Raw genomic sequence first — 18,388 nt, 5'->3', positions numbered from 1 at the left:
CTAACTATCCCTGGAACTCCATGGCAAAATGAGGTTACTGAAAGAAGAAATAGGGCTCTTCTTGAGATGATTAGGTCTATGATGATGCAGGCTAATTTGTCAATCTTCTAATGGAAAGATGCATTATTAGTTATGACCTATATACTTAACAAAGTGCCTTCAAAGTCAGTTCCATCTACCCCACATGAATGTTGGACAGGCAGAAAGTCGGATTTAAGTAATATGAGACCTTGGGGTCAGCTGCCGACGTTTATGTTAAGACTCACGAATATGGAAAATTAGGACCCAGAGGTAATAAGTGTATCTTTATAAGGTACTCTGAGACTTTTAAGGGTTATGTTTTTATTGGTGAGCGACAAGATGGAACCATCTCTGAAATAGAGTCAAGAGATACTACTTTTCTAGAAACTGAGTTCCCAACACGAGGTGAAGTTGATAAGACAATTCCTCTATATGAGATAGAGGAGGAGGATAATATTCCTTTATCAACATATCAGGAGATGTCTGAATCAGTCAATCGAGTGGGAGTAATTTGCCACTGAATGAGTCAGTTTCTCAACAGTCTAACCTTCGAAGAAGTAGTCGTCAGATTATTCCTCGGAGACGGTTTGATATTGAGAATGAGGCATTGATGGTTCTCCCAGTTGATGAAGAGGAACCTTGAATAGTTGAGGAAGCTTTGAGAAGCTCAGTTAGAAAAGAATGGAAAATTACAATGGATGAAGAAATGGAGTCAATGAGAAAGAATCAAGTTTGGGATTTACTCGATCTTACTCCGGGCCGAAGGGCTATTGAGAATAAGTGGATTCTCAAAGTAAAGAGGAAAGAAGATGGATCGATTAATCGATACAAAGCTCGATTAGTTGCAAAAGGATATACCCAGATGGAGGATATTGACTTTGAAGAGACATTCACCCCAGTTGTGAAGTTTGTGTCAATACGTGTCATCCTAGATATAGTAACACAATATGACATGGAATTACATCAGATGGATATAAAAATGGCTTTCCTTAATGGTAATCTTGATGAAGAAATCTATATGGTACAACCAGAAGGTTATGTTGTTGAAGGCCAAGAGAAAAGAGTATATAGACTTCAGAAGTCTATATATGGGCTAAAGCAAGCGTTAAGACAATGGAACATAAGATTTAATGAAATAATATTATCTTATGGTTTCGAAATGGTCAATGAGGATCATTGTGTTTACCTAAGAAAGGAAAAAGAAAAGTTTGTTATTTTATCATTATATGTTGATGATATGCTAATAGCTGGAAGTAACATAAAGTGTGTGATAGAAGTCAAAAGTTGGCTTTCATCATAATTTGACATAATAGATATGGGAGAAGCAAAGTACATCTTAGGAGTGAAGATCGTTAGAGACCGATCAAAAAGACTTTTCGGTTTGTCTCAAGAAGCTTATATCACTAAAATGCTACAACACTTCAATATGTCTGATTGCAACATTGAACAGACGCCTATAACGAAAGGTACTGTTATGAGCATAAGTATGTATCCCAAGACTCCTAAGCAAATAGCCGAAATGAAGAAAAAAATCATATGCCAGTGCTATTGGTAGTTTGATGTACACTATGTTGTGTACTCGTCGTAATATAAGCTATGGTGTTAGCTTAGTTAGTCGTTTTCCAGTTAAACCCAAGATCGAGACACTGGAAAGCGATGAAGAAGATAATTAAATACCTCAAAAGGATAACAGATTATGTATATGTTTTTCAAGGATCAAAGATGAGTCTGAGTGGCTACACAAATGCAGATTGGGCAGGGGACCTTGATGACAGAAAATCCACATCCGGCTATGTCTTCTTGCTGAATGGTGGCACCATCTCATGGAACAGCAAGAAGCAGGCTTGTGTAGCCTTGTCGACAATGGAAGCTGAGTATGTGGCTTGTGCAGCGGCTGTGCAAGAGGCTGTCTGGCTAAGAAGGTTCCTGAAGCATCTGAAGATTGTTGAGGATAGTGGGAGTCCTGTTACTATGTACTGTGTACTGTGATAGTCAAGCTGCGATAGCTTTTTCCAAGGATCCCAAATATCACAGCAAAGGCAAGCATATAGAAATTAAGTATAATTTTGTAAGGGATATTGTTAACAAGAAAAAGATAATTCTTGAGTACATTCCTACACGAAATATATTTGTTGATCCTTTTACTAAGCCATTGACTAAAGAGTCATTTCATGGGCATGTGAAGCCTTTGGGACTTCGAAGAATGTGACTAATTGTAAAGACATTTTGATAAATGAAAAATATCATGATCTATTTAGTGTATATGTCTTTGTTACATTCGAATAAAAGTCTCGATAAGCATGTTGGTACATTGAGATTGGTCCACTCACATGGACAATCATCTCTATTTGTTAAGTACGAATATAGGTAAGACTGTTGCTTATGGGACAACTTATGTAGTTGTGAATTGAGACATACCCATAAGTTAAGGTCGCCATGATATTTGTGTCAAGATGAGATCATTTGTGCAATGATTGGAGTAAATGCACTCACCATTTACTGAATCTGCTTGAGGCCATATTAGAATTCATATGTTGAATTCAGGATTAGACATTGGGAATGTTTAGATCGAAATCTGTACGATGTTAAATTTTGAGAAAAACATGCGCTCTTTTTGGTAAAGAGAATAACATCGTAGCATGTGATTCATACCACATGTGCTATGACGACAAGAAGGGTAGTAGGAGAATGTATCTTTGCTTCTCTACTATGTGAGACCTTTGAGATTATAAGTTAATCTTGATTTTACCCTAAGTGACTATTTAGCTGTCTACTTGAAGTTCTGATCAATGTCCGCTACTTTAGCATGTTTCCTATTAACTATGGATGATTCAGTCTATGGAGCATAACTAGGAAAGCGACTGATTAGAATGAATAGATTCTAGCTAAAAAGGAAGATTAATATTGATTTACATCTGTGACATTTATTCACTGGTACCAGTTACATTTTTAGTTCGGTACATAAAAATGTGAATAATTTGTTTGATTGGAGATGTTGAACATGCTCTTGACATATGGTCAATATGAGGGATTAGAGATATTCATAATGATGTAAATAATTTAATCTGGGGTAAATACAAGTTATTTATGTCCCTGATTCGTTCTATGGACATATGTCTCTGATTCGTTCTGTGGAGTAGCTAAGTAAGGTGTGACAATCTTCTTAGCAATTGAATGCTCACTGTGCTTGCTGTCACACGAACCATTTTCCCTAATATATGGAATGAATATTCTGATCTGGTCTTCGTGACTTGATCCTCATAAAGTCTATGTGAATTATTTGGTCTTTGTGACTAATTTGCTCTGGTCTTCGTGACTTGATCCTCATAAAGTCTATGTGACTTATTTGGTCTGTGTGACTAATTTGCTCTGGTCTTCGTGACATGATCACCTTGTAGTCTATGTGACTGACATGGTCTATGTGACCATATATCCTTATGGATTGACTTGGACGAGTGAGAGATGTTGGGCGTTACACTTGGGAGACGAAAGGGTTCGTCCCTTTCGTTGCTGCAAATGCATGTGTGCTGCAAATGCCAAGGAGACGAAGGGGCGCCCTTTCCCCTTCGTCTTCCTCAGCCTTCCTATAAAAGGAGCGTCCAAGTGGAGATCAAAGGGGAGGTGAGCAGAAGCTTCACGAAGGTGATCTGAGAGGGCAAAGGATTGGAGGTGATCGTGTGCGAGCAAAGGGTCCAGAGGCTATGATTTGGCTTGTGAATCTTGAAGCGCTTTCCGGTTGCTCCGTGATCGTGCTTCCGACAGCAGCAACCTCTTCATCGACCGCCGACGTTTTCAGTTGCAACTTCGGGAGATCACTGTGAGTGATTATAATTACCATTATGCTTCGTTTTAGATTTCATGCTTTCTGGTCCAACCATCGAGAATGGAGCTGATTGTGTCATTAAGGTGGGAGGGATCTAGAGTAATCACTGTCGTGCTACTGCTGTTGCTGCTAGATATCTAAATCTTGATTGCTATCTGATACTACGCAATTCCAAGGTAAGTTTTCTCAAGCGTCTAAATTAATTTTTCCAGAGGAGACTATGGATCTCAAAAACTAAACTTTGCAGGCTCTAGCGGAGAAGGATCCAGGCTTGGTTGGCAATCTCCTTGTCGAACGATTAGTTGGTGCTCATATTGATCTTGTGTCCAAGGAGGAATATGCTAAGATAGGCAGTGTGGTTAGTTCTCTTCTGCATGCAATTCTGCCTATTTGAGAGAAATTTGCACGAGCTAGCTCCCAATGGATTGTAAATGATCATGGTTAAATATGTTGGCTTAGAATCGATAAATAGTACACCCAAGACACACACTAATATGCAAGAGGAATAGAGTGAGGAGGAAGATAATTGATAAAATACTTTCTTAGAAGATGGAAAAATGAATTGATTCATTACACATCTCTAGGACCCTTTAAATACACCACAAACCTATGACTAATTCCTATATTTTATTCCATGAAAATAGGAAGACTAATTCCACTCATTTATCCCTTAAAATTAGGAAAGCTTATCACCACTAACGCAAGGAAAAAAAATAAAAAAAAAATAAAACCACGTAGCCACTACTTATCATGTCCGGATTATATGCTCACATTATCCCTCCTAATCCTGACATGATTCTAAGTCACGGACGTCGAGTAGTTATCGCATGGCAGCTAGCTTCTTTGGCCCCGCGCCAAAGCATGTTTGCACACCAAGTGCTCGGCCCCAACTCGATCTCTTCGGCACCACGAACAAGTCTCGTCTGTTAGTTCTCTTGGCGCCACGGGCAAGTCCGTCTGCACGCACATTCGTTGCCACAAACAAGTCCCGTATGTCTGCTCCTTTGGCAACATGAGCAAGTCCATCTGCTCGCACAACGGACAAGTCCATCTGTCCGCCTTTGCTGCTTGGCATATGTTGCATATCTGCCATGCCCGCTTCGGTGCCAAGTTCACCTCCTGCAAACTTGGGCTTGGAACGTGCCCAACGCACTGCCAATCCTCTGCTTGGTATGGCTTGCACCCATTCCACACTTGCTGGTTTGCCAAGTCTTCCTCCTGTAAGACTTGGGCTTGGGCAGCCCTGCACTGCCGCTCTGCTTGGCATGCCTTCCGCACATGCCCGACTCGGATATATGCCAAGCCTGCCTCCTGCAGACTTGCACATGGACAGTGCCCCGCGCACTTCCGGTTCGTTGCTTTGCATGTTCCCTAGTCAGGTTGGGTCTTCTAGTCTTGCTGGGAGACACACTTGCTTGAATATCTTCAAGGTTATCTTGTACAAGCGATTCTGTGTTCGCTTTACCAGCATCAAGATCTTCCCGCTCCTATCAATCACCTTCATGGTATCTCTTTTCATGTGCACCTCGTTCCCAGTTTCTGTCAATTGACCGAGACTTATGATATTACTACAAAGTTTCGGAATGTAGTATACCTCGTGGAGAGCCTTCCGATCGCCGTTCTTGCATTTGAACACAATCGTCCCTTTGCCCATGATCTCAATGGTTGATCCATCACCAAACCTCACCCTCCCGGTGATGGTTTCATCTAGTTCTTGAAACTTCTCGCGATGGCCAGTCATGTGGTTGTTGGCACCGTTGTCAAGGTACCAGACGTCTTTATCTCCTTTATTAACGCCGCGGTACATCTCCAGTAGCAACCTATCTTCACTAAGCAGAATGGTATCCTGCCGCTCACATCTAGTGTTAGACTTCTCGTGGGACACGGTCATCATCAGTGTTGGCTCTTCATCGGTGGCGCAAGTGAGGTGAGCCTCATCATCACGCCGCTTGTTGTAGCATTCGGATGCATAATGCCCTATTTTCTCACAATTGAAACACTTTATATGTCTCTTATCACGAGTGCCTCTGCCGTTGCCGCTAGTGCCTCCTGCACTGTCTTGACTCGGCGTACCACGACCACGACTGCGCCATTTGCCATACTAGGGCTGCTGGATCCACGCCCCTTTCCTCCTGACGAAGTGTCCATGTTGCTCCCCTTTTGTCGCATTTGCCATTCGGCATGAGTAAGTAGGAGCTCTCCTTCAGTGTCGTTTGTGTTGCCGCGTAATCGTAATGTTCGTTCCTCGTACGTCTTCAGTCGCCCAATAGTCTCCTCAAATGGTATCGTCTCAAGATCGTGAAACTTCTCAATACCGGCAACAATAGGGAAGAACTTATCAGGGACAGAATCGAGTAACTTCTTTACCAAAGATGAATCTTCAAGCGTGACACCAAGAGCGGAGAACTTGCTGCTCATAGCACTAAGTTTGCCAGCAAACTCATCAATCGTGTCGGTCTCCGTCATCCGGAGGGCGTCAAACTCGCTCTTCAACGTTTATACGCGTGCCTTCTTCACTCGATCACTTCCAAGGTACCTCGTCTTGAGGCTGTCCCAGACTTCCTTCGCCGTCTTTTTTTTTGCGATCTGGAGAAGTATGTCTTCGGGGACACACTTCAAGATGTATGCACGTGCCTTTTTATCCTTCTTTGCATCCACCTGGGCTCCTTCTACTGGCTCCACCGCCTCCCAGACTCCCTGGGCATCAAAGATCGCCTCTGTCTTTATTGCCCACACAGTATAATTGTGAGGGCTTAGCATCGGATAGAGAAATGACACTCCGCCGTTTTCCTTTACAACAACTTGTGGGATGCCAGACATTTTTGTGAAATCGTGGATTCTTGGGTGTTCTATACTGCCAAGGCTCTGATACCAAATGTTGGCTTAGAATCGATAAATAGCACACCCAAGGCACATACTAATATGCAAGAGGAATAGAGTGAGGAGGAAGATAATTGATAAAATACTTTCTTAGAAGATGGAAAAATGAATTGGTTCATTACACATCTCTAGGACCCTTTAAATACACCACAAACCTATGACAAATTCCTATATTTTATCCCATGAAAATAGGAAGACTAATTCCTATATTTTATCCCATGAAAATAGGAAGACTAATTCCACTCATTTATCCCTTAAAACTAGGAAAATTTATCACCACTAACGCAAGGAAAAAAAATAAAACCACGTAGTCACTACTTATCATACCCGGATTATATGCTCACAAAATACTCACTTAATGACAGTGTAAACGTAAACACTTTACTGAAGGTCTAGTACTTTGACCAATCCTTTTTACCTTACAATCGCCATTTTGTTGGTGATTTTGCATCAACTTGCACATTCCAAGCAACGGAGTAACTCCAAACTTAGAATTATGCTTTTCTTGCTAATTTGAAAGTTATCAAAGTAAATGATCCTTATTGTTGGATACGACTTAATTTTATTATTCTATCAGAGTAGAGTGTGGCAAACTAAACATGAACTTTCCCCCTTAGAACTCCTACTTACTAATGAAGACTTGTTTGACATGTAGATTGTTGATTAACTCGTGAAGTGTACCGGTGTAGATGATTTATTATGGATGAAGTTATTGTCCTTATCCTTCTTGCTAGTCTTGTCTTTAAATGAAAATATCAATTTATTTTTTTATTTACTGATTATGCTGCAATGATCTTCCTAGACTCTTGCTGACTTGCTAAAGAAGAAGCTAATGAAGGAAGGGAGAAATCCATATGTTATTCCTCTTGGTGGATCAAACTCTTTGGGGATTTGGTGAGTTCTAGCATGGAATAAACAGTTCAATTGTACTTCTTATTATCAGAACCTCTGTGGTATCTCTCTGCAAGCAAGAGAACTTCTTACATCTAAAGGCAAAGGTTTTTTTGACCTGTCATAGCCACCTTTTAAACATTTTTTTCGGTTAATTAGTGAGTCGAATGATAATCATTGTGAAGATAATAACTCATATGAAACATCATATCTGCCAAATCGAAAATTTGTGTGTGTGAAGCTAAAACAAACATTATTTATGCTTATTTTGTATATTGAATTTTTGTTCGTTATTTAACACAAATTAACAAGTGTAATCAAAAGGATGTGGTCCAGTTAGGTTAGTATTGTGTTTCATTCGACCACAAATATAAACGGTTTACAATAATAATCTTGTAAATATGACTTGTTAATTGAGTTGGTAGAATAAACTAGATCATGGCCTAGTCTTTAATTTTATCCTTTTTAAACTTTAAACTTAGTTTATGTGCATTTGTTCTTAGAATGCTAGGCTAGTGTTGGGTTTATAAAAGAGATCCTACCCTCCTTGTTTTTAAAAATGATCATGTCAACTGAACTTGATCGAAACCACTTCAAAATCAGTTTTTGATTGTTACATTACCAACATAACTGGTGATGTGGACTTTTACCACTTGACATCTTAAAGGAAATCAAAAAGGGAAAATGTAAATTCAAAAGGAGACATATCAAGATCAGCCCTTGACAGTATTTGTAGCTATTGTTCCATTATTCCAATTCCAAATTATATTTGAAAGTTGAAACCTTGATTTTCCTAAATACATTGTTTGTGGCTATTCTATGTATTCAAACAATTCATGTTCACTTGATTGTTGTTTATTTCTTCAGCAGCACTAACTATAGCTAAATTAGGTTTCTACATTTATGGGAAATCAGGAGTCACAATACACCTTACATTTGCAGTCAGTCCACCTTTATAGACCAGTATTTAGTGAGAAATTGTTCCAACATTTTTGCTTGATTTATTTAATTGCTCAATATATTTCTAAATTGCTTTGAGAATTGAACTGACAACTGACAAATAATTAGGGGCTATATTGAAGCAATAAGTGAGATTGAGCAGCAAATTCAAAGCAATTGTGGTGGACCTCAATTTGATGACATTGTTGTTGCATGTGGCAGGTGTTTTTCTTGCCTTGTGAGAGATTATAATTATTTATGCAACATTGTTTGGAATTTCTTTTAAAGTTTCTGCTTTTTGGATGCCATACTCTTTTCATGGACTTGACAGTATTATCCACCATAGGGGAAAACATACTAGTAAAATGATGACTTGACATCAACAGCCTTATTTTGAGGTTTGCTCGGCTTGTACCTTAAGCCAATACACCTTTTGTTCCTGGAGTTGTTTCTATGTGTTCAATGTGGTTTATTCATCTTTGTTCTCTGTGATTTTGTTTGTTCACAATGACCTTGCTTTCCTGGTGCAGTTAAAGGTTTGGTGCATTCATATTGATATTTGTTGTAGTCTAAGTCAATATCAATTTGCATATTGTGTGGATAACTGCAATCATATATTTCCCATTTGGGAGTATTTTGCAGTGTTATACACTGCCTGTCTTGTTACTATATATCAGTCAAATTTTACTTTGTTATCTGTTACATTTTATGGATAATTACAATGCATATTTTTGTACTTGGATATATGATTTTATGCTTAAGTTATACAACTTTTACTTCCAACCTTTTAGTGGCGGAACAATGGCTGGACTTTCTCTGGGATCAAAACTGAGTAACTTGAAGGCAAAAGTATGCCTTGTTCTCCTAATTTTTAAATCTATATATTTTTTTTAATAATGGTTCACTAGCTTTTATGTTTCTGATAAACTCACACTTTGTGAATCAGGTTCATGCATTTTCTGTATGGGACGATCCCAATTATTTCTACAACTTTGTTCAAGGTCTGATTGATGGTCTTGGAGCTCGTTCTGATGCACATGATTTAGTTGAAATTCAGGATGAGTTTAAGGTTTCTTGATCAACAATTCATTTTGTTGATGAACTGTTTTTATTATCTCAATATTAATATTCAATGCTTTCTTGATAGCAACTTGAAGCTATGACTTATATAGTTGTAAGTCATAATTATGACATTTGGAAACTTATCCTAACATATTCTATAGGAAAATTTATGTGCATTACTTGTGTGCATCTTATATTATCAGTTAGAACTGAATGCATGCCTCAATTGGGTCATTGTAATAGAACACCATTTTGATTGGTACAATATAATCTAGACTGAACAAATACAATTTGTAAAACACAAACTAATTGATTTGACAAAATAGTACCTAAGAGTGTTCAAGAGAACTATGTTGCGATAATAGTTGGGCCCATAAAAACTAGGTAGAAATAAAGCGTAAGTTGATAGAGAAGTATATTTTGATGCACTTTGAAAAATCAATAATACATCATGTGGATCAACCTAAAATAGGCGTAATAGAATGCTAAAGTAAATTGGAGGACTTGCACATGTGTTGCAACCCAAAACTTAACTTTTATCTACTTTATCAATGAACTTAGGCCTAAAATCCAATGGCATGTCAAGTTGTTTGTCTCAACCTTGATTGAAGATGCTTGGTATAAGGCCATAGAGATCAAACGATTCTTGAGACATCCCACTTTTCAACGGTCAGGCCCCGGCTCATATTTCTTGACATCATTACCATAAGAAAATCTGACTAGTTTGACTTTTCCTATAATTGTCTTCCAATGAGTGGAGTGGATCTATTGTGACAAACAAAATATATATATATATATATAAAAAGATTCCTTCAGAAATTCAAGCGAATGCAAAATACATATTTGATAGAATTATTATCTTAATTTGTTGCGTGAACAGAATCATCCTGGCAATACTGATACTTCAGCGGATCTCAACGCAATCGGAATATCTGTGCCTCTACAATATCCATATGAACAAGTCCCTCGGTTCTTCTCTAAGAACTTCGAAAATTGGAGAGCTCTCTCTTCACACATGAAAATGGAAGAGCAAGAATGGATAGTCGCATGCCAGCCACACATCATCTTGCTAGAAATGATATATACCATGACAATCCAAGAGACATATATCTCTTCACCTTCTTAGTCTCTTTATGGCTATTTAAGGTGACATTAAAATAAGAGAAAAATACTAACTCTTCATCTTCTCCGATGAACACTTCATCTTCTTCGATGATTCTTTATCTTCTCCGATGATTATTAGTATTTATCTTAGTGGGCTCTATAGTTATGTTGGGTCATAAAATGGTTCGAAACTAATTTCAGAATTAAAGTTCAAACCCATACGATTTTAGTCAAACTAAAATAAATCAATTCCCAAATCAACATGCTCTTTATGTGTGATCCAATAGGTTCTTGTAACGTTGGTAGTGTTCTTAAAACCATTTTAGATACACAAACAATGAGCGACATGTTAGGGTCGATTTGTGCTAGAGGGGGGGGGGATGAATAGCTCATCGTGCTTCGTTGTCTTGCTTTGATGATGATGATGATATGCAGCGGAAATACACACAAAGCACACTCACAACGCTAACGCTAGGATTTATTTGGTATCCACCTCAAGAAGAGGTGATTAATCCAAGGATACTCATTCACTAATAAAACACTCCTTCTCGATAACTACCGAAGACGGAGAAGCCTTGTACAGACTCTCAATACAAGAAGAAAGAAAAGGGAAGCAAATACAAGTAAAATCTTACAAGATTTACAATATAAAACCCAAACCCTAGCTTCTTCTTCTTGTGTGGAACACCTCTTGATCTTGGAAGTGCAATAACACTTTGCTCCAAGAAAGCTTCAAGAACTAGCGTGAATAGCTGAGAGTGATCGTAAGAGGTGGAGAGGAAGATCTGCTGAGGAAGATGCTCGCCAATGGCTTTATCCTACACAACGGTCGTCTCCCAATCGATCGGCTGATTGATTGGGGAGGCTGAATCGATCGGCTGATCGATTCAGCCTTCTTCTGTTCTTTCGCATCTGTGCGAGAAACCTGGCCCCAATCGATTGACCAATTGATTGGGGAGCCCAATCGATTGGGGAAGTTTTTGTGCCCATGATAATTGCTCCCAATCGACCGGCCGATCAATTAGTTTGCCATTTGTTATAGTACTATGCCTAATTGATCAACTGATCGATTAGGCTCGGTCCAATTTGATCACTTGATCAAATTGACCAACCCTAGCTTGCCCGAGTCAAGTCTAAGGTGCTCCAAGCCCAACATCCGATCAATCGTAACCTGTTGGGACTTCTCGTTCCTAGCCTCCGGTCAACCTTGACATGCTGAGACTTCTTCGCCAAGTGTCCGGTCAATCCTTTGACCCACTTGGACTTTTCTCCTCGTGCCAAGTGTTCGGTCAACCTTGACCCACTTAGACTCATCGTCTCGTGCCAAGTGTCCAGTCCTCCATGACCCACTTGGACTTCCACTAAATGTCCGGTCACCCTTGACCCATCTGGTTTCTTCGTACCAAGTATCCGATCAATCCTTTAACATACTTGGGCTTCCCAACACCTGGTGTCCGGTCAACCTTGACCCACCTGGATCTCCACATGCCTGGCTTCACTCACCAGGTCTTTCCATCTGCCTAGCTTCACTCACTAGGGCTTTCCTTCTGCCTGGCTTTACTCACCAAGACTTTCACCTAGCTTCACTCACTAGGATTTTTACTTGGCTTCATTCACCAAGATTTTCCCACTGCCAGGCTTCACTAACCGAAACTTTTACCTAGCTTCACTCACTAGGATTTTCACCTAGCTTCACTCACCAGGATTTTCCCACCGCCCAGCTTCACTCACCGGGACTTTCACCTGCCTAGTTTTACTCACTAGGTCTTTCACCTAGCTTCACTCACCAGGATTTTTCAACTGCCCAGCTTCACTCACTTGGTCTTTCACCTAGCTTCACTCACCAGGATTTTCCCTTTCCTAACATCTAGTTAGTACTTTCCTAGTCAAGTATTCGGTCAACCTTGACCTACTTGACTCTTCTTCACATCAAACTGGTTAGCCCTTGACCAGAGGGGGATTGTATCAATAATCTCTTCAATCGGACGATTGCATCTGCAATCTCCATGTATTGTCAAACATCGAAACCCAAACATTAAGACTCAAGCTTGAGCTGACTCAAGCTTAGTCAACCTGGTCAACCTGACCCAGGAGATATTGCACCAATAATGCCCCTATTTTTAATGTTTGACAATACCTTTAAGTTAGGTTAATCCCATAGCCTTAACTTCTTCTTCATGCCAATGCATGAATGAGGGTTTCCTTCAATCTCCTCTAAACTTTCCTAGAGGAGCAATGAAGGTCTAACTTAAACCCTACATTCTCCCCCTATTGCCACACATCAAAAATTTTCCCTCTGAAGAATTACTCAACTGTTGTTCACAACCTCACTTGTTATTCACAACACCACAATGAAAGTCTCATACCCTTCATTGTCTTCAATGCTCACCCTTGATCATTAACCACTTCACCATGCTCATCCAAGAGCATTCATCATTCCAACAGTGAAGGTCTCATACCCTTCACTGTATCAAATGGCCATCCTTGAGCATTAATCCACTTCAACATGCTCATCCTAGAGCATCCACAACTCAACAATGAAGATATCCACTCTCCATTATTTTTCAATGCTCAACCTTGAGCATTTACTCTAAAGAAGGTTAACCATCTTCCAAGGTGCATGAAAAATTAGTTTTCATGTCTTTAAAGAGTAACTCCCCCTAAAGACATGCTCCAAACTTTTGTCATTGCACCAACAATGACTTGGAATCCTTAAATCTTTAGGAAACCTAAAATTTGAAGTTGTGAGATTCAAATATCAATATTTGAAGGCAAACCTCAACCTAACTTCAATCTAGTGATCCTTAACCAATCCCTCCTTGTTTTCATCATGAAAACTATTCCTAAATGTATACAAATGTGTTTCAAGGGGTTAAGAATGATTACCTAGACTAAAAATAGTTTAAAGTACTGAAATCAAACATTTACAGTCGAAAATATCCTTCTCAATCGATTGAAGTTGGGTCTCAATTGATGGAACCCATTCAATCGATCCACTGATCGATTCCACAAGCTTCTGCTCATAGAAAATCTACGTGAATTGATCCATTAATTGATCCAGGCTTGGGTCAATCGATCGGTTGATCGATTCCACGACACTCTATTCGTGGAAAATGCCTTCTCAATCGATCGATTGAGGCTTCCTAATCGATCGGCTGATCGATTGAGTTTCTAAAATTTTGAAATTCAATTTCAGCTAAATTTTAGAAATGCCCTAAAAATTCTATGAAATTATAAAAATTATGAAAACTCTTGTAGACACTATTTAGGATATATACTATTATGGAAAAATAGTCTTTTTTAAGAAAATACATCTTATTTTTAAAGATTGACACAAACTTGGAAACTTGCAAAAACTTCAATGTTTCTTCAAAGTTTGTGTCTAAATTTTCAATGATGATTACTGTCAAAAGACAGCTTGCACCAAGGTTTTCCAAAGTATATTTAAGATGTTTTTCAAAATCAATTTCCAACCATATTCTTTTGGCTCAATGCACATGACTTGTACATTAGCTTTCCCAATGATTGGAGTACATATAACTATGTGTTTTGATGAAATCAAAACTCAACTAGAGCACTAAATCAACATCTTGAGTCTTATTCATCATCCTAGAATCTCACTTATATTTAATGTGTACTAAAACACACACAAATCGCCTTATAGTCTTTGTGAGATGTAGACTTTGGTTTTGCCCTAAACTAGGGATCATGCATATCTATCTAGGTATTTTGAATTATAAACATCCACCTAGGATGCTGCTTGTTAGCAAATGTCATTATCCTTAATTGCAAGGAATTAAAAAGTAATGCATGATGATTTATGACATACATCAATATAGAAATAATTTATAAAAGAAAATATACTATAGCTACATGATGTATGTATGACATGCGATGGTATTTTTATGTTTTTTTATAATGAAAATGAATACACACATGATGTCATGACATATGATGGGCAAATAAAACATGACACTTTAGCATAAGTAAAATACCTAGATTATTTATCTAAGTATCCTTAAACCTTAGCTAACTTAAAATATAATCCTAGATTGCCCACATTGCCTCAAGAAAATGCCAAAACCCAACATGGCACTTATTTTACTCTTGATTAATTGTGCCAATTTAAATTAATTATAATTCTCAAAGTTTGGCACATTTTACTCTTCCAAAGAGTAACCATTTTAAAATAAGGCCTAAATTGCCTTTACCTCCCTAAGAAAATACCAAAATCCCAACTTGACATTTCTTATCCTTTTTCAATTTGTACCAATTTAAATTAAATCCAATTCCTCAAATTTTGGCACATTTTACTCTTATAAAGAGTAAACAATTAATTCATTTCATTTTTAAAGGTCAACAAAAATCTTGAAAATGCCTCCAAGTGTCAACTTCATCAAGGTTGGGTAACTACCCTTCCAATTAGAGTTGACACTCTCTAACTCATCTAGGGGGTAAAGAAGATGCTCCTAGGAACCTAAAATCTATTAGTGCTCCTTGGATGTTCAAGGTATTCACTAGGGATAACCTCCCTTGATACCTTCCTAATGAACTTGTTAGGCTTTTTAGAAGACTTGGTCACTTTCTCTAGGTCAACTCTAGGGATAGCTTCCCTTGTGACCTTCTTTGTGACTTTCTTAGACTTCTTAGAAGTCTTAGTTATATTTGTTATTACAAAAATACTCCTAGGGATAACTTCCCTTGTATCTTTGACTTAACTCCTAGACTTAGGTTTGGTTCCATAGCTATATAGAACCCTATGGTATGAAGGAACATCCTTCTTAGCCTTAGGTTTGTATCCTAAACCTTTATGGCCATTGGATGACTTTTGATTTCCTATGCCTAGGTTTTGTTCTTGGACCCTTATTTTTCATTCGTTATTTTTCTAAGGGTCCTCTTTATTTTATCAAGTCTTGACTTTAAGACTTGATTTTCTTTTCATAATTCCTCAACCTTAGATTTTTCACTAAAGCCTTGATTTTTTCCTTTTCTTAGGCACATATATAAAATCCTTAGAGTTATTGCCTAATTTGTTATCTATCTTTCTAGCCTTAGGTTGAGTGGTTTTGGCATGAAGAGCTACCTATTTTTCCTTAATGCTATCATGCTTCCTATTTTTATGGCAAATAGAATTAAAATGATATAAACTAGAATTAGCATGCTCTTTATCATTTCTAAGAAGAATTGCATCAATAAATGTTAACTTGGGTTTGCTCTTAAGAGCTCCCTCTTGACTTGTGCTTACTCTTTTGGACTTGACCGATGATAACGAGTATTCTTGTGCATTATTTTGGCTCTTATGCTTAGCATATTTACCTTCTCGCATGCATGATTTTGTGTTTATATTATATTTTGTGAGTAGGAATTCATTCTGAACTTAATTATAAATTTCCTACAAACTATAGAATTTAATTGCATATTTTTAATGTGATTTTGTAGGAAATCAAAAGAGTCATGGATTACGGTCAAGCCGACCAAATTTGACTTGATTTGGATGTCAAATGAGGGAGATCAAGCAGAATCAATGTGAACCGTCGATCCATATCTGAGATAATCAGGACCTTTGCTTTGTTAAGAATGAGATCAAGCTAATCTGACCCCACATCCACTCATGCTGAATGGACAGCCGAGATTAAAGGAGGAGAAAACCTTTTCCTTTAACCTTCATGCGGATGCACAGTGACAAGGTGGCTAGGGTTCGCATTTTCCTCTCCCACACGCTCGACGCCCCGATTCCTTTCTCCCGATCGAAGACGACGAAGCCGACAATGGCAATTTTCGGTGGATCTACAGCAGCGACGATCGTAGGGCTTCACCGGAGTGGTTACTTCAGTGGGGTCTTCATCCACCTCGCATCCCAGTCGGGATCCCTAACTGATCTCCTTTGACTTCCCCTACCTTACTATCCACCGAAAATTTAATCTTTTGACAGAAGGTGGACACCACTGCTCGGAACTCATTGAGGGCCGGTCGGCCCAAAATGACGTTATAGGCCGAGGGCGCATCTACCACTATGAAATTTGTGGTCCTTGTCTGCTTCAAGGGCTCTTCTCCGAGTGAGATGGCTAACTTGATCTGGCCGATCAGCAACACCTCATTGCCTGTGAAGCTGTAGAGCGGAGTTGACATCGACCGCAGTTCACTCCAATCAATTTGCAATTGATCGAATGTCTTCCTTTATATGATATTTACCGAGCTTCCTATATCAATAAAAGTGCGATGTACTGTATAGTTGGCAATTACTGCTCGTATGATTAATACATTATCATGGGGGACTTTCACTACCTCCAAATCCTTAGGCCCGAAGCTAATCTCGGGTCCCTTAGCTTTGTCCTTACTGCAACCAACAACATGGATCTCAAGCCGCCGTGCATGTGATTTCCTGGCTCGGTTGGAATCTCTGCCGGTCGACCCACCGGCGATGATTCCTATTTCTCCCTGAGCAGCATTACTTCGATTCTCTTCTTCCCTTGTGGATGGCCTAGTCCGTTCAGCAGACACTCGGACATGGATTCGGTCCCTTTGTGGTTAGTGATGATGTGATCTGATCACCCTCCCCGAATTCCTTCGTTCTGTAGATCAGCTTCGGTGATGTCGATCGGGAGGTACCAATCATCTGCGGTATCCACACAGAATCGATCTGCCATCTGCCAAGTCATAGCAATCATTGGTGTTATGCGTTGATGACCGATGGAATGTGCAAAACATAGACGCCCACCTCTTGTCTCCTGGATGAGTAGCCACCACCTGATGTACAGCATGTGGCTTAGGGTCCTAGTGTGAAGGAGCTCCTGCCCAGGGCCCTTTTGGTGGTTGATGACTGCTTGATTGACACCGCTCAGATGCTGCTGTGGGATCGGCAGTCGTCTCTTTATTCCTTGCAGCCTGGGCTTCTTCCACATTAATGTACTCATTGGCCTTCTTTTGGAGGTGCCCAAAGTCCTTGGGTGGTCACCGAATAAGTGATCGAAAGAACTCTCCCTCGGTGAGCCCTTGAGTGAAGGCGTTCACTAGTACATTGAGGAGACCGTCGAAATATCCATCGCCACCTGATTAAAGCGTTGGATATAGGCCCTTAGGGCCTCTCAAGGCACTTGCTTTAGCGAGAATAGATTTACACTAGTCTTCTTGTGGTGATGGCTATAGCAAAGTGGTGTAGAAATGCCGCTCAGAAATCCTTGAAGCTGTAGATAGAGCTGTTCAGCAACCGTTTGAACCACCGTTGTGCCGATCCAGACAGAGTAGTAAGGAAGACTCTTAGGGGTGTAAATGATCCAAGCCGCTCGTGAGCTATTTGAAGCTCAATTCGATAAAAGTTTATTTGAGCTCGTTTAATGAGGCTCGTTAAGATAAATAAACTAAGCTCAAACTTTATAATATTCGACTCGTTAGCTCGTGAATATGTTTGTTAAGCTCATAAATCAACTTTTAAATAAAAAAAATAATAGTTTTGATATTAAATTTATAGATTTTACACTCTACTTATGAAAAACATAGACAAATATATTAAATTTATCTATTAGAATAAAATTATAAATTATAACAAGAATATTATAATTTTTTTAAAATATATAATTTAGTTTTTAATGAATATTTAAATTTATAATTTGTATTTATTAAGCTTGTTTAGGCTCGATAAAAGCTCGAATAAGCTCGTGAGCCATGAAT

At 38.9% G+C, this 18,388-nt stretch overlaps 1 protein-coding gene across 2 annotated transcripts; it reads left to right on the top strand.

Annotated features, from left to right (window-relative positions):
• Nucleotides 1-3,546: 3,546 nt before the first annotated feature.
• LOC121996105 (putative D-cysteine desulfhydrase 1, mitochondrial) lies at nt 3,547-9,776 on the top strand. 2 transcript variants are annotated; one of them, XR_006115973.1, is made up of 6 exons: nt 3,547-4,020; nt 4,092-7,432; nt 7,527-7,618; nt 8,684-8,776; nt 9,346-9,403; nt 9,501-9,776. XR_006115973.1 is itself a non-coding variant. In XM_042549929.1 (5 exons), the coding sequence occupies exons 1-5, from the start codon at nt 7,424-7,426 to the stop codon at nt 9,630-9,632; spliced, it is 384 nt and encodes a 127-aa protein (XP_042405863.1). In that variant the 5' UTR covers nt 6,589-7,423; the 3' UTR covers nt 9,633-9,776. The 2 variants fall into 2 exon arrangements, 1 of the variants encoding a protein (XP_042405863.1); XM_042549929.1 differs by lacking the exon at nt 3,547-4,020 and having other exon boundaries at nt 6,589-7,432.
• The last annotated feature ends 8,612 nt before the right edge of the window (nt 9,777-18,388 follow it).

The sequence above is a fragment of the Zingiber officinale genome, chromosome 6A (genome assembly GCF_018446385.1).
Source record: "Zingiber officinale cultivar Zhangliang chromosome 6A, Zo_v1.1, whole genome shotgun sequence".
NCBI lineage: Eukaryota > Viridiplantae > Streptophyta > Magnoliopsida > Zingiberales > Zingiberaceae > Zingiber > Zingiber officinale.
The sequence above is the reverse complement of the archived record's forward strand: the minus strand, read 5'-3'. Positions and strand labels throughout refer to the sequence as shown.

Bases quoted from the DNA above. Each gene is read 5' to 3' on its own strand.
- LOC121996105 (XM_042549929.1), top strand. The intron at 8,777-9,345 runs GTGTTTTTCTTG...CCAACCTTTTAG, and splicing joins ATTGTTGTTGCATGTGGCAG to TGGCGGAACAATGGCTGGAC. The intron at 9,404-9,500 runs GTATGCCTTGTT...TTTGTGAATCAG, and splicing joins TGAGTAACTTGAAGGCAAAA to GTTCATGCATTTTCTGTATG.